Below are 25,263 nucleotides of genomic sequence, written 5' to 3'. Positions count from 1 at the left end.
GGGAGTAACCCTTGGATATAGGGAATTTTAGATGCAGAATCCCAATTTTGGCCATGGGTGCCTAGACAAGAAAGACAGTTCTTTCCCACAGGAATAAAAGCACAGAGCCCCAGTGCTTCATGGTCAGATGGGAAGTGGCCCTTGACATGCCAAATTCAGTGGGACCTGTCAGACAGCCCCCAGGAGGCCAAACCAGGCAGACCTGTCCCATGTGGGGCCAGGGCCGGGTCAGGCCTTTGTTTGTGGTGGGACAGAGCCCCGCCCCCAGCCCTGGCCTGGCAGAGCTGTCAATCACACAGCAGAGGCGGTGCTAATGCAGCTCTGATTGGCCCAGCTGTCGATCAATCACACACTACCAGATGCATCTATCCTGTCTCTGATTGGACAAGCAACTGGCAGTCCCACCCCAGGGGCGGGGCCATGAAGGCCCAGGGGGTTAAAAGCCGGAGCACGAGGCCCACCCAGGGTGTGGATTCTGCCTTCTGCTGGGGTTTCTCTGTTGGTGATGCTGGAACCTGAGCTGTTGGTGGCTATGTGCGTGTCTTTCTATAGATCTTCTGTCTTTCTGTTGTTCTCTATTTCTTCTCCTTCTAATCCTACTTACCTGCATCATTTTTGGGTAACTTTAAATCTTTAAAGTTTTTTAGGTTATTAGTGTGGGAATCCAAGGTACCGGGAATATTTCTCTGTCTGCTCTGAGGAATCCTGACCCACAGAGAAACACTGCCTTTAACCTTCACCAATGGAGAGGTCTTCCAAGACTTTGAGACAGATTAGAATTTACCAAAGTGTGAAATAGATTAGAGGGTAGTACAACATGTCACTTGGGTGAGAAATTTAGTTTTTGGGATTTTTTAGTATGGTGTAGATAGAAAGCAAGATGGAGGAATTGGGGTGTAGTCCCTGTCTCCTTCATTGACTCCATTTTCTGCAGTGTTGGTGGCACAGGGTGATTGGTCAAGGAAAGCACAGTGCAGAGGTTATGTGGACAGTCAAGCGATGAGTTATTGGTCGATAAGTAGAAATAATGTATGTTTTAAGAATTAATTGGATGAGAAAACTTTAAAAGATCTTGAAACTGTACATATTAGGGCCATTTTGAGGTGTTTCCCCAGCGTGCTGAGCCTGATGTGGACAGCAATGCAAAACTTTAGATAAAATAACCATAAACAAGAAGCTGAAGACTGAAAAAGTCCCGTGCGTGTCCTTATACCTGGCACAGAACTGCTACAGAGGGTTTCCCCCATCCAGGGAGCCCCCAGAAAGGCCCAACATAAAACAAACATCAATAACTGTTGCCCTGAAAATGTTTGTAATAGGTTGGCTCTTTTCCATCTAGTTGTTTACTGAAGGGTGTTGTCTTAGTTGGCCAGTCATGTGAAATGTGTTGATTAAATGACCAATGAGGTCTACCTGTAGCAAATCAAGATATAAAAGAAGAGGATTGCAAAAATCAGTGGGTTTTAGCCCTTAGCCTACTGATCTGAGTCTGGGTCATCTCTGATTCAACGGTGACATTTGGGGATCTGTGGGGGCTATTGGGGATCCTTTCTGCACCTTGTGACCCAACAGGAGCTTCTCTAATCAACTTTGCCTGAAGCTCCCACTGTGCCCATGGCAGGAACCCCTGTGAGTGTCTGGGCCATCCCAGCTCGTTGGCAGCCTGGGCACTCCTGGGATGTCACCGTGGAGCCCCCGTGGGTGCCTGTGACAGATGGGTGCCTTTGCAGCCCAAGGTGCCCTGGGATGTCACCATGGAATGGCTGTGACTGCCTCTGACCACAGGGCTCTTTACCATCCCCAGAAAGCCCTGGGAGGTCTCCATGGAGCCCCTGTCCCTGCCTGTGACATTCCAGCTCTGGAAGAGCCTGGAGACTCTTGGAAAGTACCCATGGAACCCCTCTGAGGGCCTGTGACAAATGTGATCCATAGCAGGCAACCATCCCCAGCCCGCTGTTGCTATGCTTAGTTTCCATGGCAACCATCACCAGCCCCCTGTTGCTATGCTCAGTCCCTTGGCAGCTCCATGGAGACCCCATGCCAGGGCTGGTTGCCATGGACACCAGCTCAGGCCTGCAGCCAGAGCCCGTTGCCATGGCAACCACTGGCAGCCCCATCCCCAGGCTGATGGGATCCCAGAAGCACAGAATTGGCTGAGCTGGGAGGGACCCATCAGGATCCTCCAGTCCAACTGCTGGCCCTGCACAGGACACCCCAACAATGCCAGCCTGGGCCTGGCAGCGCTGGCCAAACGCTGCTGCAGCTCAGAGAGCCCTGGAGCTGGGACCCTTCCCTGGGGAGCCTGGCCAGGGCCCCAGCAGCCTCTGCGCAAAAACCTTTTCCTGACATCCAACCTGAGCCTGCCCCGACTCAGCTGCAGCCGCTCCCTCCACTCCTGTCCCTGGGCACCAGAGGGAAGAGGTTCCCACAGCCCCAGCCAGGGACCCGCTCCCAAGGCTGCTGCCATGGCCACCAGGGCTGGCACCAGCTGGGATGCTTGGTTTCCATGGGCCGGGCTTCAGGAATGGGATTCCCCAATTTCCTGCTCCCGCTAAAACTGCGCTGCCCTCACTGCCCTCCCGCCTCCCATGGAAAGCACAAAAGGCAAAGATCCTGGGCTGGGATAAGAACAATTTATTGGGAGCAGCAACGAGATAAGGAAACAAACAGGAGCAGAAATGATATTGATAACAGAATGGATAAATATAACTGTTTTCAGGGAAAATAAAAACACAACTCACTGGGTCTGCCTGGCCACAATTTCCTCTGCCTGGAAAGGACACCCTTCTCCTCAGGGAGAGAGAAAGAGCGAGAGTCCCTTCCCTGCCCCTGGCAATGTTCTGAGGTGGAAGTGAATGGAATGACAGGGCCATGGCCAGACCCTCAGGTTCTTCCATTCCACATCGTGTCATTGGCAGGGGCAGGAGAAGGGACAGGTGTCTTCCCAGCATGGATCACGGGGAACATGGATCACCAGGGCTCTTCCCAATGTGGCTTCTGCCATGGGGGATGAAGCTGGAGTGGTGCATGAAGCTGTTCCTGCAATCGAGGCATTTGCAGGGCTTTCCTTACTGGTGGCTCCGTTGGTGTCTGGTCAAGTGAGAGCTGCTGGTGAAGCTCTTCCCACACTGGGGACACTCCTAGGGCCTCTCCCCTGTGTGGATGCGCCCGTGGATGATGAGGCTGGAGCTGTGCTTGAAGCCCTTCCCGCAGTCTTGGCAGAGGAAGGGCCTCTCCTCTGAGTGAATTCGCTCATGCAGGTGGAGACTGGATCTGGTCTGAAAACTCTTCTGACACTGGGGACACTCGTAGGGCCTCTCCCCAGTGTGGATGCGTTGGTGGATGATGAGGGCAGAGCTGCAGCTGAAGCCCTTCCCACACTCCCCACACTCGTAGGGCCATTCCCCAGTGTGGATCATCTGGTGGCTGATCAGGGTGCTGCTCTGCCTGAAGCTCTTCCCACACTCCAAGCACTTGTGGGGCTTCTCCCCATTGTGAAGCTGCTCATGGACCACCAGCTCTGAGCTCTGGCTGAAGCTCTCTCCACCTTCCTTGCTCAGGGTGGGTCTTTCCTCCTCAGAACACACTGGGCTGGGTTTGCAGCCCCTCTTCCTGTGGGATCTCTGGGATTTTCCTCCACGTTGGAATTCTGCACCGTGGAGCCATTTAAAATGGCCTCTCCCACGTGGCTCTGCTCTGGGGATTTGTCCTCCCTGGTCTCCATCCTCAGCTTCTTCTCTGGGGGAGGAAGGACAAGGAGAGGATGGGATTTGCCTCCATGCCAGAGGGAAGGGGAAGGAGATCCCCCCAGAGCATCCCCAGCAGGACGGGGTTGGCAGCAGGGTTGTCCTGCAGCCGGGGGCTGTGCTGGGCTGGGAGATGGAGCAGGAGAGAGGGGGAAAGGGGCACTGACTTCCTCCTCACCTGCCTGGCTCTCCCAGGGCTCCTTCCTCTTCCTTGCAGCCTCCTCCTCCATTGAGTCAAGGTTTGGGAATAGGAAATCCTGTTTTGGGAAGAAAACAAAGGGTGCACACATTGTCTTTTGTACTGGTTTGAAGGCAAACCTGAGGGAGAGTCTAAACCAGAATTACAATATAATAAGAAAATTTAGATCAAGGCAATGATACAGAAACGCTGCCCTAAACTGACAGAGTCAGGATATAACCTGACACCCTGCTGGTCAGGGTGGTGGCAGCAGTCCCATTAAATGGTGGCTGCAGTCCTGTTGGAGTGATGAACGTGATTCTGTCCGAGCAGTGATCCTGTAGAAGGGTCTGGTCTTCCTCTGGAGGTCCAGGGCTGGTTCTGGAGCTCTTGTCCTCTGGGAATCCAGTAGGCAAGCTGCTCCTGGTGTTGCAAGGCTCAGCTTATATCCAGGTAGGAATGCTTGGATCCTGCCCCTGGGCGGAGCATCCCACAATGGGATGATGGAATGGGATCAGTCCTGCAGTGACACTCAATGGCCCATTCACAGAAGATATCTCCCCTGGAGGGCGTTATCAGGGCTGAGTCATGGAAGAGATCAAGAACACTGCCCCACCTGTTTCTAGCAGTTGATGAAGATGGGGATTGAAAACATGCATTTGGTTCCATCTTACACTGCAGCCTGAAACAGTGGGGGAATCCCTGCTCAGGGGGTGAACACCACCCCCCTTACCCAAACTGGCTCAGGTGTAAAACCCCCACCCCGGGAAGGCCTCACACACAGGGGACATTGTCACACTTGCCCTGCCCCAGGGGAGGTCTCTGTCCCTGTCACTCCTTTGCTCTCCCCCCCTTTTCTCTTTCTTTCCATTTCTCTCTCTACCTCACATTTATTATTCAATAAAATCCACCTTGGATTTGATCTTGTTAGCACGTTAATTGCAACAGAGTTCTCTCTCAGAATTTTCTTAACCAGAATGTGACATTATTTTGACAGAGTGGGTTTAGGCACTATTTTCTGACCCCAAGTGCCTTTGACAACAGCATGGTACCCTCCTCTGAGGAGGTTGTGGTCCTCTCTGGAGGAACTCTTGGAAACTTTCAATCCTCTTCTTTTATACCTTGGTTTTCTACAGGTGGACCTCATTGGTCATTTAGTCAACACATTTCACATGATTTGCTAATTAAGAAAACACCCTTCAATAATCAAGTTTATGGAAAAAGCAACTTTTTACAAACCTTGTCAGAGCACCAGTTATTGATGTTTGTTTTACATTGGGCCTTTTTGGGGGCTCCCTGGATGGGAGAAACCCTCCTGTGCCAGTTCTGTGCCAGTAAAAGGAGATGCACAGGACTTCTTCAATCTTCAGTTTCTTATTTATTGTTATCTTATCTAAAATTTGGTATTGCTGTCCGCACCAGGCTCAGTGCGCTGGAAAAGCACTGCAAAATGGCCCCAAAATGTTCGGTTTCAAGGTGTTTTAAAGTTGTCTCATCCAATACACTCTGAAAACATACATTTTTTCCATTTATCTAGCAAAAACTCATCTCTTGACTGTCCTCATAACCTCTGCACTGTGCTTTCCTTGACCAATCACCCTGTGCCAGCAACACTGCAGAAAATGGAGTAGATGAAGAAGAAGACAGGGACTACACCCCATGTCCTCCATCTTTCTTCCTATCTACACCATACTAAAAATCCCAAAACCTAAATATCTCACCCAAGTGACATACTATACTATCCTCTGATCCATTCCATCATGGAATCAAGGAGACCATTGTGCAAATCATGGGCCCTATGGAAGCAAGGATCAATGATCAAACTGTGCTTTGATTGTGATTGATTTAAAATAGAAACAAGGAGCCATTGTTTCACAGTGGGGCTGCGTGGGGCCAATGGACCCTTGTGACTCTGTTGGGGCTCATGAAAACAAGAAGCCATTGTGACATTGCCAGACCTCATGGAATCAAGGAGACCATTGTGACAGTGTTAGGACCCAAGAAGCCAATGGAACATGGAACAGGTCTGCCTGGTTTGGCCTCCTGGGGGCTGTCTGACAGGTCCCACTGAATTTGGCATGTCAAGGGCCACTTTCCATCTGACTGTGCAGCACTGGGGCTCTGTGCTTTTATTCCTATGGGAAAGAACTGTCTTTCTTGTCTAGGCACCCATGGCCAAAATGGGAATCCTGCATCTAAAATTCTCTATATCCAAGGGTTACTCCCAGAGAAAATCTGCCCATACAGTCAAGTCTGGCCAGCCTTGGCCTCTGGTGACTGCCTCTCATCTGCCACTGCACCACTGGGGCTCACTTGTTTCCTTCCTATGGAGACCATTGTGACACTGCGGGGCATTGTGGAACCAATGGGCCATGGTGACACTGCAGGCCCTTGTGGAACCTGTGACACTGTAGGAACTTGTGGAACCAAGGGGAACATTGTGACCCTGCAGGGTACCATGGATCCAAAGGGCCACTGTGACACTGTGGGGCCTCATGGAACCAAGAACATCTTTTTGTTCTCATGGAACCAAGAACATGTGGCTCTGTTGGGCCGCAGGGTCCCAAGGGGCCAATGTGAAGCAGCAGGGCTTTGTGGAACCAAGAGGCCATTGCTGCATTTCAGGGCCTCGTGGAGCCAAAGGGCCGTTGTGATCCTGCAGGGCACCGTGGATCCATGGAGAGCATTGTGACATTGCAAGGCCCCATGGAATCATGGAAACCATGGTGACCCTGTGGGGCCTCATGGAAGGAAGGGGCCATTGTGACACCATGGGAACTTGTGGAACCAAGAGAATCATTGTTTCACTACTGGGCCCCAGTGGAACCAAGGGGCCATTGGACACAGCGAGGCTTCATGGAACCAATAGATCATTGTGACACTGTGGGGCCTTGTGGAACCATGGAGACCATTAGGATCCTTAAGGACTTGTGTAATCAAGGGGCCATTATGACACCTGATGGCCTCATGGGAGCCAGAGAACCACTGCGACACTGCAGGGCCCTGTGGAACCAAGGGAACATGAAATAGCTGTGGCTGCCTTGGCCACCCAGGAGTCACCTGACAGGTCTGGCTGACCTTGGAATGTGGAAGGCCACTCCCATCTGCCCCTGAAACACTGGGGCTCTGGGCTTTCCTTTGTATGGAAAAGAACTGTCCATTTTTTCCAGGTATCCATGGCCAAAATTTGGATTCCACTTCCAAATTTCTGTGTATCCAAGGATTGCTGCCAGACAAAAGCTGCCAGGACAGACAGGTCTGACTGGTCTTTGACTCCTGAGTGCCAGAACTCACCTGTTTTCCAAACACTGGAAAGGGCTCTCTGCTTTTCCTTTTATGAAAAAAATCATCCTTCTCCAGGCACAAATGTTTTAAATTAGGATTCCACATTCATAATTTCAAATATCCAAGGGTTGCTCCAAGCAAACCTGCCAGGACAGACAGGTCAGGCTTGCCTTGGCCTCTGGTGGCTGCCGTTCATCAGCTCCTGAAACATGGGGGCTCCATGGTTTCCTTCCTATGGAGACCAGTGTGACATTTGAGAGCCTTGTGAAATGAAGGGGCCATTGTGACACTGCAGAGCACCATGGATCCAAGGGACCATTGTGACACTGTGGGGCCTCCTGGAACCAAGGACATCATTGTGGCTCTGTTGGGCTGCATGGTCCCAAGGGGCCAGAGCAAAGCAGCGGTGTGGGAGTTAGCCCAGCTGCAACTCAGGGTCAGCCAAATTTTATCCTGGAAGAACTGGGCATGAGTTTCAGGCCCTGGGAATCATTAGTTTAACTTAGGGTGAGTTTGAGGGTTCCCCCATAAGTCTTTAGTGTTGTTATACTAAGTTGTCCAAGTTCTCCTCCCCTATTGGTTACTTGTTTCCCCTATAGGGTTATTGTTCCAGAGTGTTTTACCCCCAAGTGTATATTTTGTTGCTTCACCTTTATCTCAGGTCGTTGAATCCCACCCCTCGTACTGTGCTCGACTTCTCCATGTTTATTGTTTTTCACCCTGTTACTAAAGTTCTTTTTGGGCAACTCCATTGATCCTGCTTGTAGGAGCATCTGGGGTTAGGATGGTTGGGATGGACAGAGACGAGAGATCTCTGCAGCCAGGTCTTGGAACTTGTGGTTTATTGCAAAGTGTGTGGGTGCAGGGGCCTTGTTTGGAGCTGCCAGCCACAGCTCGGAGCAGGCCGGAGAGAGGAGCTCGAAAGAGGCGCCCAAAATGGATGCCTGAAAGAGGAGGGGAGTTCCCGTTACAATACAATAAATCTTCTTCTGTGCTGCATATTCTAATTTTCAGTAACCAATCTAGTACAAGACACAAATCTTATAGCATTTACATACAGCCGATAAGGATCATTACATTACCATACTGTGTTACATTTTAAACCCTAAAAACTACCCTTTGCACCCCTTCTGCCGAGCTAGTAGGGTCTGCTCGGACCCTTGGACCTGCCTGCAAGCAGGGGGTGTTGTTTCATCAAAAGAAGATTACCTTCAGCCGGCCATACCATTGTTTTCCAGTTGTTCAGTAACTAAGGCTTGGTATCTCAAAGCTTGCTTTCATTCTAATCTCACTTATAGTTTCCATATTCTCAAAATCTTTTGCCAGGCAATCATATTTATAAGGCTTTCCTGTTTCATCTTCCCCAGCATCTGCTCCTTTTCATTTTCCCCACCCTTGCCCTGAAGTTGGGGAACCAGAAAGGTTTGTCACAGCCACCCTCATTGTGACCTTTGGCGCCCGAACAGGGGCCTTGACATTCAGTCACGTCAGCTGGTGTTAGCTGATGGATAGGCCAGCGCTCCCCAGGATTTTGGATTGTGCCGGGCCGGCAGATTCATCATTGCTTCGAGGGACCTCGGCCAGGATCCACAGGGACAACGACAGTTTCACCTGTGTAGGATTGCAGCTGGGTTTGGGGAAATGCAAGAAATTTAATGCCCATTTTGCCACTGTGTTTTTACAATATGCATCCACATCCCATAAATGATTTGGGGTGTTCCAGTGGCTGCTCCAGTTAAGGCAGAGAAAGAGAAAAATGGCAGGCAGATGTCCAAAGAAGAATGGTGTGTATATGGATGCTTTATGTTAATTCTCACTGATCGTGACAAAGTACCTTCAAAGAACAAATCAAAATCAATTGTGAAGTGGATCATTAAAAATTTTCCAGCTGCCCCTAAGCCTGACCGTCCTCCCTTCATCTTGGCTCCTCTAATTCCTGCTACCACAACCTTCTCTCCTGCCCTGAATGAACCTCCAGACTCCACCCCCACAACTGTGGGTCATGCCCCCACTGTCAATCATTCCTCCTCCCCCCTGGGCCATGCCTCCAGTTAAGGAAGGAGACTGGCAAATAGTCTCAAAACTCCTCATTGCCCCCGTATGAAAGAAGGGGACAGAATCCCAGGTGTCAGCCATTCCTTTATGGGGAAATCAGGGATCTGTGTAGGGCAGCTAAAGACCATAGGAAGGACTTACCTTGTTTTAATGGCCTAATTAGGGGCATGTTTACAGCACATCTTAACTCTCTATGATTTAAAATATATTATGACCATGTTGTTGTCACCTACAGAATACACCCTGTGAAAAGGGGAATGGAAGTGTTTACTAAATCAATTAATAGCAGACTATGCTAATAATGAGGCAAGGGTGGAATTGACAATCAACCATCCAGCTGGAGAAGGACAACACAGCCTACCAGATGATCAAGCAGCAGGTATCCCCAGAGAAGTATTGGATGATATCAAAGAGATGGCTTTGAAAGCTTTAATCCAGGTATCAGATGGTAGCATCCCAAATTTGGACTACCTTGGGTGGCTGCAGCTAAAGCTTTAGGGCACTCAGACCATCCTGGGTGCCGTTTAAGTAAGCAAACCAATGCTGCCTCCCTCACATTGAGTGGCTGCTCTCAGACACAGAGACCATCAGACACGCCACCTTGCCGAACAGCGATAGAGTTTTTACTCTGGGCACATGGGCATGGCTGTGTAGACTCTGAGGGCATGTGCTGCATGAACCTCTCCAGCCACAGCGAGTCAATCCACAAGAGCATTCAGGTACTGAAGGAAGGCTTCAAGAAGCTTCAAGTGGAAAACAAAGACTGGGTCAATAAACTCTTCCAATCCAAGGGACTGAAGGGTTGGATGATATCTACTAAAACAGGACTATTAATTCTCTTAGTTGTTGTTATTGTATTGTTAATTGTCCCATGTTTGTCTGAATGCTTTTAGAAAGTCTTACAAAATTCTTTCAATTCCATCTTTGTTGTAAAACAGAAAGGGGTAAGATAGCCAACACAGGATCCTCATGGACTCCTTGGAGGAGAGAATTGGAGGCCAGGATGGCCAAAAAACCTCTCAGAGACTCAATGTGGGAAGGAAAATCCTTAAAAGTACCTAAAAGTATTCTTAAATCCATAAAGTACCTTAAAAACCTTGAGTATCTGAAAGTATTAATGAGCCCCACTGAATGTCAGTACAAAGCTCTCCAGGGACACGTTAAAGCAGATAATTGGGGCCATGATTGCACAAACCTCTCACAGAGTCTGCATCAAAAGGGAAACACCAAGTATCCTAAAATAACTGAAGTACCTTCAACCATTAATGAGCCCACTGAGTGTTGTTACGGACAAAGCCTCTCCCGGGACTAATTACAGCAGATAATTGGAGGCCATGATTGCAGAGACCTCTCAGAGACTCCAAGGAAAAAGCCAAACCCCAAGTCCTTTGAAAAACCTGCAGTCCCTGCAGGGAGCATGAAGGAGCCCCCAGGGCCATTGCTGAGCAAGGCTCCCCAGGGACTCCTTGCAGCAGATCCTTGAGGCCACTGGGATGTGGGCTAGGGGGGGATGCTGAGGGCAGCACAAGGGGCTGACAGTGCCCAGCCTGGCTGGGGCTGTGCCAGGAGGCCCCAGGGCCTCAGGACAAGGTGTCTCCTCCCAGCCCTTGCTGAGACAGACCCTGCTGTGGCCCAGGGCACCAAGACTTGGCTTCTCTGTGTCCCCACCTGTCATCACTGCCTGCAGTTCTCTGCTCTGCCTGGGGCCTGGGGACACTTGCTCAGTCGTGTCCCTCTCTGGGACCCATTAAAAGTCCAAGAAACTTTGGAGTTGGATTCTGCCTTGGAGTTCTGCAGAGGTTTCTTCAGCTCCCTCTCAGGGACTGATGTTCAGGGCCTGAGCACAAAGCCCCAGAGGCTGATTAAAGTCCTTGTGCTGTGTCTGTGCTGCTGAGCTGGGCTGGGCTCCTGGCACAGAGGCAGCTCCTGGTCACCAAGAAGAGCTTCAAAAGCACATTTCTCTGGATGAGCAGCTCTTGTGCCAGCCCAGCAGGGCTGGGGCACTGCCTGCAGCCAGCCCGGGCACAGCACAGAGGCACAGAGAGCTTCAATCAGTCAGGGCTGGGAAGGGGCTGAGAAGTGCCTGGGGCACAATCACTGCCAGCCCTTGGCACAGGAACCTCTGGCTGCAGGACAATGCAGCTGCAGCTCCTGGAGCCATCTCCTGCAGCTGGAACATGCCAATGCCTGCAGAGCCTGTGAGTACATTCTCTGCTTGTGTCTTGTGCAGAGCAGCCAGGGGTGCCCAGGGCTGTCCTGCAGAGCAGGGTCCTGCAGCCCAGGGCGCTGTGCTGGGGCAGGGACTCTGCTGCCTGCCAGGGACAGCTCTCAGCCAGCCCTGGCAGCTGCTCCCAGCACTGGGGGACATGATCTGGGTGGCAGGAGACAGCTGGTGAGGCTTGGGAGTGTTCTCCTTGTGTGGGGAGGATGCTGCATGGTTCAGGACTGCTCCCAGCATGGCATTGAACTGCAGAACATTTCCAAGTACATTCTACAGGGAGCACAGCAAAGCCCAGGCCGGAGAAAAGGGAAAATCCTGCTTTTTTAATCTATTGCTCTGGGTTGCCTGGATGGGAAATTGCACATAGATATTCATTTCTCAGTTCAGGCTACGAAAAATAAAAATAGATTTTCTCTCATATCTGAATAAATTCAGCAGTGACAGAAATCAGCCCTTAGACGCAGCCTCAGAGCCGCTTTTCCAGCCTCCTCAGGGTTGCTCTGACGTTGCCATCAGAGCCTGCAGAGCCAGAGCTGCCCCTGGGCAGTGCCTGAGCTGGGAGGGCTCTGCAGGGCAGAGCTGAGCCCCCAGGGCTGGGCTGGGCTCTGGCAGCACTGGCAGGGCCCAGCCCTGGGCACAGGGAAGCAGCTGCTGGCAGGGACAGCTCCAGGCAGCAGAGCCCTGGGCAGGCAGTGGGGGGAAAGTGCCCCCAGCCTGTGCTGGGATATTTCAAGTCCTGTCTAAACCCAACTATTCCATGATTACTTTTCTTACAGATCTTCTTGCCATGGCACAGCAAATGTCCAACAGCAGCTCCATCAGGCACTTCCTGCTGCTGGCATTGGCAGACACGCGGCAGCTGCAGCTCCTGCACTTCTGCCTCTTGCTGGGCATCTCCCTGGCTGCCCTCCTGGGCAACGGCCTCATCATCAGCGCCGTAGCCTGCGGCCACCACCTGCACACGCCCATGTTCTTCTTCCTGCTCAACCTGGCCCTCGCTGACCTGGGCTCCATCTGCACCACTGTCCCCAAAGCCATGCACAATTCCCTGTGGGAAACCAGCAACATCTCCTACACTGGATGTGCTGCACAGCTCTTTTTCTTTGTGTTCTTCATGTCAGCAGAGCTTTCCCTCCTGACCATCATGTGCTACGACCGCTACGTGTCCATCTGCAAACCCCTGCACTACGGGACCCTCCTGGGCAGCAGAGCTTGTGCCCACATGGCAGCAGCTGCCTGGGCCAGTGCCTTTCTCTATTCACTGCTGCACACGGCCAATACATTTTCCCTGCCCCTGTGCCATGGCAATGCCCTGGGCCAGTTCTTCTGTGAAATCCCACAGATCCTCAAGCTCTCCTGCTCCAAATCCCAACTCAGGGAATTGGGGCTCGTTGCTGTCAGTGCCTGTTTAGCACTTGGTTGTTTCGTGTTCATTGTTTTCTCCTATGTGCAGATCTTCAGGGCTGTGCTGAGGATCCCCTCTGAGCAGGGGCGGCACAAAGCCTTTTCCACCTGCCTCCCTCACCTGGCTGTGGTCTCCCTGTTCCTCAGCACTGGCACATTTGCTCACCTGAAGCCCCTCTCCATGTCCTCCCCATCCCTGGATCTGGCCCTGTCAGTTCTGTACTCGGTGCTGCCTCCAGCCCTGAACCCCCTCATCTACAGCCTGAGGAACCAGGAGCTCAAGGCTGCAGTGTGGATACTGATGACTGGATGCGTTAAGAAACATTAAACTGCTGGCCAGTTTCTGCCAATTACTTTAAATCAAAGTCATCTTTGGTACTTCTTGTTGGTTTCATTTTCGTGGTCCTTTGTCTTTCTTTTACTTTTTTCATATTGTCCACAAAGAAATGTCATTGTTTGTGCCATTTCTCATTTTGTTTCTCTTCACCTTCCCTGTGGCCACAGACTGTGTCAGTGAGGGGCTGTGCTCTCAATGGCTTTAAAGGAACTAAAGGATCTCCCAGCAGAGTTTTCTGCAGAGATGCCCTTGTGTTGCCTTCTCTGGAGCTGCAGCAGCAATGTCTGTGTGCAGAGCTGGGGCAGATCAGTGCTGGCCCAGCAGCTGTGCCCAGCAGCAGCAGCAGCACTTGGTGTTGCCAGTGCTGCTGCCGTGGCCCTGCCCCGCTGCCCTGGTGGCCCTGGTGTTGCTGCAGGGCCTGAGTGCTCTCGGGGCCGGGCACAGCCCTGGGGGTGGCAGTGCCGGGGCTGCAGCAGGGACAGGCCATGGGCACTGCTGGGGCAGCGCTGATGCCTCAGGCCAGGCCCTGGGGGCTCCAGGCTCCTTGCCCAAGCTCTCTCCATAACACGGCCAGGCCAATGCTCAGCACAGAAACCCCCGTCAGCAGCCCCAGGCTGGCCGTGGGCAGGCTGGGGGCAAACAGCATGGCTGGGGCTCTGTAAGGGCCCTGGGGCAGACGGGAAGGAGCAGCAGAGCAGGGGCTGATCCATGCCCAGTGCGCTGCACAGCCCAGGGCAGCGTCCCAGAGCGTCCTCATGCAGCTGCCAACAACATCCCCCCTCTGCAGCCCTGGCCTCTCCCCCAGCTCACACAGGTGCCCCATCCTTGCAGGCACAGACACGGCAGCACTGCCTCAGCAGCCCCTGCTTGCATTGCACACAGCAGGGGCAGCACCCCCATGCTGTTGCTGTGGGGACATGAAGCTGAGGGAGCACAAATGCCATGAGCCCCTGGGGCCAGCAAGGCCTGGGGGACACCAGGGAAACCACTCAGCTTTGTCCTGGCCTCTGCACTCAGCCAGAAAGTTTGTTCCCATCAGCTGGGAGTTTCCTGTGCCACTGCAGACGCTGTTGCTCAGAGCCAGGGCTGCCTGGCAGCCACCCCCAAACTGCCCTCAGCATTTCCTTGGCTTCACCTTTGCTTTCCTTACTCTTCCCTGGTACAAATTTCTTCCTCTGGCCCAGCCCTGTTCCCTCCCCTGCAAACAGCCCATCTATCCCCTGCTCCTGCTGGCCACACCATTCCTGATCCAGGCCAGGAGCCATTGGCCTTCTTGGCCACCTGGGCACACTGCTGCCTCATGTCCAGCCTGCTGTCCATCAGTCCCTGCACGTCCCTTTCTGCCTGGCTGACCCTGAGCTGTGAGGAATGCCTGGAGTCTAAGGTGCAGCTCTCCAGGGGATTGTTGTTGATGTCTCCCCAGTCAGCTCACAGGCCTACACAAACACACACTGGAGATGTCTGGGGCCGTTCATCATTTCTCTGCTCTCCAGCACTGAGGCAATGGGCCCTGGCTACAGCTCTGAGCTCGTGCCCAAGGCAACCACCCCTGGCAATGGGGCTCCATGGAGCTGCTCTCAGGAAACCCCCCAAGAGCTGGGGAGTGCCCCAAAACTGCCTTGGAAACATGAGACAACTCAAAATCTCTTCATGAACATGGAATATCCAAAAACTCACTCAGTAACGGGCTTCCCTTCCCTTCATTATCCCCAAACTTTGGCCATCTCATTCCAGACCCCAGCCCACGTCCCCAATCCCAACCCCAACCCCTCCCACCCCTCCTGGACATCAAGACCCCCTTCCCAAGCTGTATTTCCCCCATTTCCCACCTCCCAAACCCCATCCCACCCATCCTGCCCCACCCAATGCTCATCTCACCCCTCCTGATTTGCATCCGACTTTGCCCAATCCCCTTCCAACCCCATTTCATCCTGAGGAGCTGTGGAATCAAGGAATTTTGGGGTGGGATTGAGTAGTTTTCAGTGACATTGAGTGGTTTTGAGCTGACAGATCAATCCCTCTCATCTTTTGGAGTACCAAGAAATAAAGACAACCAAACCAAATACCCCCAAACCCCCCCATATCCTCCCAGATATCTCCTGGAATCCAAGATTCCCCCAAAACACAAGTAAAATGTGAGGCTTTAGATGCCTTTGATGAATTTGTTGATTTTTACCCCGGTTTTCTGTGTTTTGAAGGGAGGAAGATAAATCAAAAGATAATGAGAGGCAAAGAAAAAGGAACACCAGCCACTTCTGACTGTGTATCAGAGGGAATGTGGGTCACCAGGGCTCTGACCAATGTGGATCCTCTAATGGGGATGCAGCTGGAGCAGTGCATGAAGCTCTTCCTGCAGCCGGGGCTCTTGCAGGGCTTCCCTTACCGGTGCCTCCGTTGGTGCCGGGTAAAGAATGAGCGGCCTGAGAAGCTCTTCCCACACTGGGGACACTCGTAGGGCCTCTCCCCACTGTGGATGCGCCGGTGCGTGATGAGGGTGGAGCTGTGCCTGAAGCCCATCCCGCAGTCGGGGCAGCGGAAGGGCCTCTCCTCTGTGTGAATGCGCTCATGTACAAGGAGGTGGGAGCTGGTGTGAAACCTCTTCTGACACTGGGGACACTCGTAGGGCCTCTCCCCTGTGTGGGACCTCTGGTGGACAACCAGGTCGGACCTGTGGCCGAAGCTCATCCCACACTCCAAGCACTCGTAGGGCCGTTCCCCAGTGTGGATCCTCTGGTGGCAGATCAGGTTGAATCTCTTCCTGAAGCTCTTCCCACACTCCAAGCACTCATAGGGCCTCTCTCTGTCATGAATCTGCTCATGGACCACCAGCTCTGAGCTCTGGCTGAAGCTCTGCCCACCTTCCTGGCTCAGGGTGGGCCTTTCCTCCTCAGAGCACCCTGGGCTGGGTGTGCAGCCCCTCCTCCTGTGGGATCTCTGGGGATTTTCCTCCCCATTGGATTCCTGTCCCATGGAGACACTCAAAACAGCCTTTTCCATGAGGTTGTGCAACTGGGATTTTTCCCCCATGGTCTCCATCCTCAGCTCCTTCCCTGGGGGAGGAAGGACAAGGAGAGGTTGGGATTTGCCTCCGTGCCAGAGGGAAGGGGAAGGAGATCCCCCCAGTGCATCCCCAGCAGGACACGGTTGGCAGCAGGGTTGTCCTGCAGCCGGGGGCCGTGCTGGGCTGAGAGATGGAGCAGGAGAGAGGGGGAAAGGGGCACTGACTTCCTCCTCACCTGCCTGGGTGTCCCACGGCTCCTTCCTCTTCCTCACAGCCTTTTCTTCCATTCAGCCAAGGTTTGGGAATGGGAAATCCTGTTTCGGGGAAAAACAAGGAGTGAATCCCTTGGATTGGGGATTACTCCCGCCCAAGTCCATCTCTACAAGTTGCTTGATGTCCATAAAAACCTCCAAAAATCAAGAGTGAATCAAAAAAAGCCACCAGGAGTGTCCCATTTCCAGTCTCATCCCCCTGGGGTTCTGCTGGTCCCCCATCTCAGGGCTGCTGGCGATCCCATGGGTCCTGGGGATCTCCCCAGGGTCCTGCTTAGGGATGCTGGGGGATTTCAGGGTCTCCCACTCCAGCCACTTGGGGCTCCCCCCACTTCCCACTGCCCCGTCCAGGTTTAGGGCAAATTTGGAAAGAAACCTCCAAAGGGCTTTTCTCTAAAAAGCAAATTCAAGCAGCCCCTCCCCCAATCAGATAAGGAAAATATTTCCTTGGAGAAAAGTGGAAAAAACCTGTTTACTTAACAGGCACAGCATTCACCAGCACAAAAAATGAACAATATTAAACAATAAAACCTCTTACCACTCCAAAAGAGATGACAAACTCAGAAAATCCCCCTGTGGCCTGTAGCTCGGCTTATCAGTCTCTTATCAGTCCCTCCAGTGCTGGAAATGCCACGGCCCAGGCCTGGCCAGGTGGGAGCTGCCGGTGGTGTTCTGGGTGTTCAGTCCAGAGCAGGTTTAAACAGCAGCAAAGAAAAAGAAAAATCACAGTTGGGGGAAGTTCTCTGCCTCAGAGAGCTAAAAACTAACTAAAAGCAAAGGAGAGCTCTGTCCTGCTGTCTGTCTGTCCATTGACAGACAGATACCTTAGGTTTCAAGTTTTTCTGCTCTGTTTTGGTGTGCAGCTTTAGCTTTATATTAAGTGTTACTGGGATCTTTTCACAGAGTGGTGAAGACAAAACAATCCTGTTCTAGCTGGAGACTCAAGGACAATCTCTTCAAACTTCAGCCCCAAAGCACAAACAACATGAAAAGAGCAGGGCGGGCAAGCAAGCAAGGAGGATTAAACTTCATAATTTCAAGCTATTAATTGGGCAGTTATGTGCAAATGGACTAAAACTTATAAAAATGAGAGATCTCGTGACTAATCCCTCTTTTGCTCCCATCTTGGAGCCATCCAGGCAGAGCCACAGCTGTGGCTCAGGTACTGCCAGAGTGTGGCCTTTGTAGGCACTTCAATAAAAATCCACTTTATTCCTCTTAGCTCCGTGTGGCCTCTGTTCCAGCTCCTTAAGGCATCGCAACAGTCCAGGAGCCGGAATGTGGAGGAGTGAGTGCAGTGTCTGAAAACAAACTGCAGCTTCTTCCTCCTCCCCTTGGCTCTCAGAACCAGCCTTAAATGTGCAGAACTCATTTCTGGGCTAAACGGACCGATGGGGCACGAGCATCATGAAGTCACCCCAGGACGCGCCCCTGTCAGGGTCAGGGGGTCCCGTCCCCGCCTCATCTCTGGGCTGCCGGGGGTGCCCCAGCTCCGGTATCGCCCCTTCCCCTCTCCCAGCCCCGGGGGTCCCCCGTTCCACAGCCCCGGCTCTCACAGGGATCCCCAAAACCAATGTCCCGCCCCGTCGGTACCGGGCCATCCCCACGTGGACCCCCGGGACCCTCCCAAAGGGCGATTGCGGCTCCTCTGCCCCCGAAAAAGCTCCTCTTAGGGAGCCCGGAGATATCCGGGGCTCGAGTCCGGGATCTGCCGGCTCCGAACACACTCAAAAAAAATCCTCACGGACACCCCTGGCTGGAGTTATTTGGGAATTTAGCTACTTGAACTGGGCTTCTTGTGGGACTTTTAGCAGCCTTGTGTTCCTCACCTTTGAGTAAATGAACTTTATCAGTCACTCTGATATCATTTGCTCCCTCTCCCCCTGTGATTTTAAGAAACTTTTCAAGGAAGGACAACAAAATATTTTCTTTTTCCTGACCACCCACAACAGCCGTTTTCCTTATAATTTCTCCCATAAGTTCCACAGGAGGAAGGAGGGACTGTGTCCAAGTTTCCAAGAGTTCCTCCAGAGAGAACCACAACCTCCACAGAGGAGGGAACCATGATGTTGTCAAAGGCACTTGGGGTCAGACAACAGTGCCCTGAACTCACTGTGCCAAAATAATGTTGCAATTTGATTAAGAAAATTTCCGGAGTAATGCCTCCACCTCAATTAAGGTGCTAACAAGACCAAATCCAAAGTGGATTTTATTAAACAGTAAATGTGAGGTAGAGAGAGAGAGTTGGAAAGAAAGAGAAAAAGGGGGGAGAGCAAGGGAGTGAAAGGGACAGAGACCTCCCCTGGGGCAGGGCAAGTGTGACATTGTCCCCTGTGTGTGTGGCCTTCCCGGGGTGGGGGTTTTACACCTGAGCCAGTTTGGGTAAGGGGGGTGGTGTTCACCCCCTGAGCAGGGATTCCCCCGCTGTTTCAGGATGCAGTGTAAGATGGAACCAAATGCATGTTTTCAATCCCCATCTTCATCAACTGCTATAAACAGGTGGGGCAGTGTTCTTGATCTCTTCCATGACTCAGCCCTGATAATGCCCTCCAGGGGAGATATCTTCTGGGAATGGGCCATTGAGTGTCACTGCAGGACTGATAAAATTCCATCCTCCTATTGTGGGATGCTCCGCCCAGGGGGAGGATCCAAGCATTCCTACCTGGATATAAGCTGAGCCTTGCAACACCAGGAGCAGCTTGCCTACTGGATTCCCAGAGGACAAGAGCTCCAGAACCACCACTGGACCTTCAGAGGAAGACCAGACCCTTCTACAGGATCACTGCTCGGACAGAATCACGTTCATCACTCCAACAGGACTGCAGCCACCATTTAATGGGACTGCTGCCACCACCCTGACCAGCAGGGTGTCAGGTTATATCCTGACTCTGTCAGTTTAAGGCGGTGTTTCTGCATCATTGCCTTGATCTAAATTTTCTTATTAAATTGTAATCCTGGTTTAGACTCTCCCCAGGTTTGCCTTCAAACTAGAAAAAGAGACAATGTGTGCACCCTTTGTTTGGTTCCCAGAACAGGATTTCCCATTCCCAAACCTTGACTGGATGGAGGAGGAGGCTGCGAGAAACAGGAGGGAGCCCTGGGACACGCAGGCAGGTGAGGAGGAAGTCAGTGCCCCTTTCCCCCTCTCTCCTGCTCCATCTCTCAGCCCAGCACGGCCCCCGGCTGCAGGACAACCCTGCTGCCAACCCCGTCCTGCCGGGGATGCACTGGGGGGATCTCCTTCCCCTTCCCTCTGGCACGGAGGCAAATCCCATCCTCTCCTTGGCCATCCTCCCCCAGAAAAGGAGCTGAGGATGGAGATCAGGGAGGGCAAATCACTGTGGCAGAACCTCGTGGAAGAGGCCATTTTGAGTGGCTCCATGGTGCAGAATTCCAACGTGGAGGAAAATCCCCAGAGATCCCACAGGAGGAGGGTCTCCAGAGCCAGCCCAGGGTGCTCTGAGGAGGAAAGACCCACCCTGAGCCAGGAAGGTGGACAGAGCTTCAGCCAGAGCTCGCAGCTGGTGATCCATGAGCAGCTTCATGCTGGGGAGAAGCCCCACAAGTGCTTGGAGTGTGGGAAGAGCTTCAGGCAGAGCAGCACCCTGATCAGCCACCAGATGATCCACACTGGGGAATGGCCCTACGAGTGTGGGGAGTGTGGGAAGGGCTTCAGCTGCAGCTCTGCCCTCATCATCCACTAACGCATCCACTCTGGGGAGAGGCCCTACAAGTGTCCCCAGTGTCAGAAGAGGTTTCAGAGCAGCTCCAGTCTCCACCTGCATGAGCGAATTCACTCAGAGAAGAGGCCCTTCCACTGTCCTGACTGTGGGAAGGGCTTCAAGCGGAAATCCCACCTCATCAGGCACCAGCGCATCCACACTGGGGAGAGGCCCTACGAGTGTCCCCAGTGTCAGAAGAGGTTTCACACCAGCTTCCAGCTCCTCCAACACCAGCAGATTCACTCAGAGGAGAGGCCCTTCCTCTGCCCAGACTGCGCAAAGGGCTTCAAGCACAACTCCACCCTCATCACCCACCAGCGCATCCACACTGGGGAGAGGCCCTACGAGTGTCCCCAGTGTGGGAAGAGCTTCACAAGCAGCTCTCATTTGACAAAACACCAACGGAGCCACCAGTAAGGGAAGCCCTGCAAATGCCTCGATTGCAGGAACAGCTTCATGCACCACTCCAGCTTCAGCCCTCATGGGAGAAGCCACATTGGGAAGAGCCCTGGTGATCCATGTTCCCTGTGATCCATGTTCCCTGTGATCCATGCTGGGAAGACACCTGTCCCTTTTCCTGCCCCTGCCAATGACCTGATGTGGGATGGAAGAACGTGAGGGTCTGGCCATGGCCCTGTCATTCCATTCACTCCTACCTCAGTTCATTTCCAGGGGCAGAAAAGGGACTCTCTCTCTCTCCCTCTGAGGAGAAGGGTGTCCTTTCCAGACAGGAGGAAATACGTGGCCAGGCAGAGACAGTTGTTGATGTTGTATTTTTCCCTGTAAATAGTTTTATTTATCCTTTCTGTTGACAATATTGTTTTTAATCCTGTTTGTTCCTTATCTGGTTGCTGTTCCCAATAAATTGCTCTTATCCCAGCCCAGGATCTTTGCCTTTTGTGCTTTCCATGGGAGGAGGGAGGGCAGCGAGGGCAGTGCGGTTTTAGCGGGAGCAGGAAATTGGGGAATCCCATTCCTGAAGCGCGGCCCGTGGAAAGCGAGCATCCCAGCTGGTGCCAGCCCTGGTGGCCATGGCAGCAGCCTTGGGAGCGGGTCCCTGGCTGGGGCTGTGGGAACCTCTTCCCTCTGGTGCCCAGGGACAGGAGTGGAGGGAGCGGCTGCAGCTGAGTCGGGGCAGGCTCAGGTTGGATGTCAGGAAAAGGTTTTTGCCCAGAGGCTGCTGGGGCCCTGGCCAGGCTCCCCAGGGAAGGCTCCCAGCTCCAGGGCTCTCTGAGCTGCAGCAGCGTTTGGCCAGCGCTGCCAGGCCCAGGCTGGCATTGTTGGGGTGTCCTGTGCAGGGCCAGCAGTTGGACTGGAGGATCCTGATGGGTCCCTCCCAGCTCAGCCAATTCTGTGCTTCTCATCAGCCTGGGGATGGGGCTGCCAATGGTTGCCATGGCAACGGGCTCTGGCTGCAGTCCTGAGCTGGTGTCCATGGCAACCACCCCTGGCATGGGGTCTCCATGGAGCTGCCAAGGGACTGACCATAGCAACAGGGGGCTGGTGATGGTCCATGGAAACTGACCATAGCAACACGGGGCTGGTGATGGTTGCCATGGAAACTGACCATAGCAACAGGGGGCTGGTGATGTTTGCCTGCTAAGGATCAGATTTGTCACAGGCCATCAGAGGGGTTCCATGGGGACTTTCCAAGAGTCTCCAGGCTCTTCCAGAGCTGGAATGTCACAGGCACAGACAGGGGCTCCATGGAGACCTCCCAGGGCTTTCTGGGATGGTAAAGAGCCCTGTGGTCAGAGGCAGTCACAGCCATTGCATGGTGACATCCCAGGGCACCTTGGGCTGCAAAGGCACCCATCTGTCACAGGCACTCACAGGGGCTCCACGGTGACATCCCAGGAGTCCCCAGGCTGCCAAAGAGCCGGGATGTCCCAGACACTCACAGGGGTTCCTGTCATGGGCACAGTGGGAGCTTCATGCAAAAGCTTTATTTCTTTATTGGAGAAACTCCTTCTGAGTCTTGAGGTAGAGAAATGACACCCAACAGCCACCATGGATCCTCAAACTCCTGCAGAGCCACTAGGCTCTTAAAATTCCTTTTAAGAGAGGAGACTGGGAGCGGCTGGATCCAACTCCAGCCCCAGACTTTGCCAAAGGTGTAAAAAACTGAACAGGTGGAATTGAACTTTAACACAATTTCTCCTGCAGGATTAATGATAGAATGCCAGATAGATTTATTTAACTATGTCTCTGGCTTATTCTGATCATGGTCAGATGGAAAGATCACTAGCACAGTTATTTAACCCACAGTTCAATTGCTATAACAATTATCAGAATATAATGCTGTAGGAAGCAATTTGAAGTCAACAGGGCCTTGCTGGAGTTGTTGGAGCCCATTGCAGGCAGAGCCTCCTGCTCCAGCAGAAGCTGCCTTTCCTGTGCCATCAGCAGGGCAGGTCCCGCTGCAGGAAAAGCCCCAGGCCAGCCCCAGCACAGGGAAGGCCTCGGGCACAAGGGCAGAGTGCCGTGCTGGGAGCTGTGCCAGGGAGAGCCTGAGGCACCAAAGGCACCTTGGCAGCAGCAGCTGCTTGCAGGCCATGGCCAGAAGCCTCCCTTGGCAGCCCGGCCTGGTGGCCACCACTGCAGAGTTGCTGCCTCAGGGCTCATTCCTGGCTGGCCTCTGAAAAGCCACTTCTGCTCCAGGAGCCTGACTGGGAAGCCATTGGCCCTAGCACCTTAGGGACAAGATATCAATGACAAAACTCTTCATGCCAGCAGAGCCAAGGCAGGGGCAGAGGAAAGGGCAGAGCCAGGCCCAGGGGGCAGGGCTGCCATGGTGATAGCTGTGAGGTCATTGCCCGTGAAGCAGTCTGGCTGCCCTCAGCAGACATGCTGGCCAGAAGCATTGTGAGGGCAGCCAGAACAGCAGAGAACCCACACTGCAGAAATTCTCTCCTTGGGGAGGGCAGGGGGTTTCACTAGGTCAGGTTGCAGAAAGCTCCTGCTCTTGGACAATTCCTGGGATGGGGAATCCCCTTCTCTGGAAAAACAGTTGCAGTTTCATGTCACTTTCATTACTGCAAAATATTTCCTCTTCTAACGAATGTAAATCCACCCTCATTCAGTTTAGAGATATTGACCCTTGTTTTGTCACTGCAAGATTTGGGAGAAAATACCTTTGACCACTATTTTTCCATTTTCACAGACCTTGGAGAGGACCCAAAAATCTCCCAAGATGGGGTTTGGAGGCCTCATCACAAAACCAGCAGGGAGAGGCTCTGGGCTCTGGGGTCAGTGGTGTGGAGACTGAGGACAGAACAGGAATAGTCTGGGAGGGATGGAAGGGTGGTTTCAGAGATACTGGAGCTTTTCTTCTTTGTGGGAATGAGCCTGAAGAAGACATAATAGCACCAAGGGCAGATGGGGAGGCCCAGAGTGGACACCAGGAGAAAGGAATTTCCCTGGCAGGGCAGGGCTGTGGTGCAGCACGTCCCCCAGCAGGAGCCTGGAGCAGCCCCAGGCTTTGTGTGGGCAGGCAGGGGCAGGCAGAGGCAGAGCTGTCAGCAAAGGAAGGGGCCAGCCAGGTGGGGCAGCCGGGGGATGCCCACAGCCTGCAGGGACAGAGGCGCAGGTTTGCTCAGCACCAGAGACACCTTTGCCTTGCTTGTCCCCACCTGTCACCACTGCCACCAGTGTTCTGCTCGACCTGGAACCTGGGGATGCTTTCTCAGTCCTGTCCCTCAGAAGGATCAATTTTATGCATGAGAAACTGAAGTGTTTCACCTTCTTTTTCAGTCCCTGAGTAGTTGTTTGAGCACACTCTGAGGGACTGAGTCTGATGCAAAGAGCACCAAAGCCCCAGAGGGTCATTACAGTCCTTGTGCTGTGCCTGTGCTGCTGAGCTGGGCTGGGCTCCTGGCCCAGAGGCAGCTCCTGGCAAGGGCAGCAGAGCTGCAGAGAGACAGCTCTGGCCAGGAGCAGCTCCTGTGCACAGCCCAGCAGGGCTGGGGCACTGCCAGGGCCCCTCAAGGACACCAGCAGGGAACAGACAGAGCTCCCAGGGGCTCAGCACTGGCAGGGGCTGTGGCATGTCCCAGAGGGGGCTGTGTCACAGCAGCTCCTCTGTGGCTGTGTCATGGAGGCACAGAGCAGTTGTGATGTCAGCAAGGGGCTGTGTGACAGCACAGAGTGGGCTGTGTGAGGGCACAGATTGGGCTCTGACATCACTGTGTTTGTTTCGTGAGGTCATTGTGGCGACTGAGCATCATAGATGGGACTGTGTGACATCACAGAGCAGATTGTTACATCAAGGCATGACTGTATGACATCATAGAGCTTGCTGTGAGGTCAAAGTGTGTGCTGTGACATTAAAGAGAGTCAGAATGACATCACAGAGAGGGTTTTGTGGCATCACTGAGGGGGTTGTGTCATCACACATCTGTCTGTGACATCATAGTGTGAGGCCATAGAGCCGATCTTGCCTTCATAGAGAAAGGCTCTGTGACATGAGAGAGTTGGTTGTGACATCACCAGGTGGCTGTGTAACATCATAGAGCAGCCTGTGACATCACAGAACAAACTGTGACATCGCAGTGTGACTCTTTGACATCAGAGTATTCTGTGACATCACAGAGCAGCTGTGTAACATCACAGGGGACTGTGTGACATCACAGTCATCTGTGTAACATCACAGATGTCTGTGTGACATCACAGAGTAGCTGTGTGACATCACAGGGGACTGTGTTACATCACAGGGGCTGTGTGACATCCCAGGGCTGTGTGAGGTCACTGGGGAGGTCACTCTGCCCCGGCCCCCCTCACAGTTCCCCCAGAGCAGTCCAACCCTGCTCGTGCACTGCGGGGTCCCCTGTCCCCCCGGGTCCCCCCGCCCCCGGCCCCGCAGCCTCCCCCAGGGGATGTTCCATGAGATCGACCCCAGAGCCTGACACGGGGACGGGGGGCCGGGGCCCTGGGGGTGGCACAGGTGGACAGGGACCCACCGGCAGCATCCCCGTGTCCCCCAGGGCCAGAGCCTGGGCCAGGGCTCCTTCACCCTGGTACCAACGAGGCCTTGAGTGCACTGA

General features: G+C 53.1%; 2 protein-coding genes and 1 pseudogene across 2 annotated transcripts; 2 read left to right on the top strand and 1 right to left on the bottom strand.

Moving 5' to 3' along the window:
- Positions 1-25,263, top strand: part of LOC118700713 (zinc finger protein 271-like) — a 342,045-nt pseudogene that overhangs the window by 98,880 nt on the left and 217,902 nt on the right.
- Positions 12,285-13,217, top strand: LOC118700725 (olfactory receptor 14I1-like). Its single transcript, XM_036405316.1, has one exon. The coding sequence runs from the start codon at positions 12,285-12,287 to the stop codon at positions 13,215-13,217; it is 933 nt and encodes a 310-aa protein (XP_036261209.1).
- On the bottom strand, positions 15,375-17,092 carry LOC118700720 (zinc finger protein 239-like). Its single transcript, XM_054518120.1, has 3 exons — positions 17,038-17,092; positions 16,463-16,541; positions 15,375-16,276 (listed from the first exon to the last, which is right to left on the bottom strand). The coding sequence occupies exons 2-3, from the start codon at positions 16,512-16,514 to the stop codon at positions 15,606-15,608; spliced, it is 723 nt and encodes a 240-aa protein (XP_054374095.1). The 5' UTR covers positions 16,515-16,541; positions 17,038-17,092; the 3' UTR covers positions 15,375-15,605.

This window comes from Molothrus ater, chromosome 35 (assembly GCF_012460135.2).
Source record: "Molothrus ater isolate BHLD 08-10-18 breed brown headed cowbird chromosome 35, BPBGC_Mater_1.1, whole genome shotgun sequence".
Lineage (NCBI taxonomy): Eukaryota > Metazoa > Chordata > Aves > Passeriformes > Icteridae > Molothrus > Molothrus ater.
This window is presented reverse-complemented; position numbering and strand designations above follow the sequence as displayed.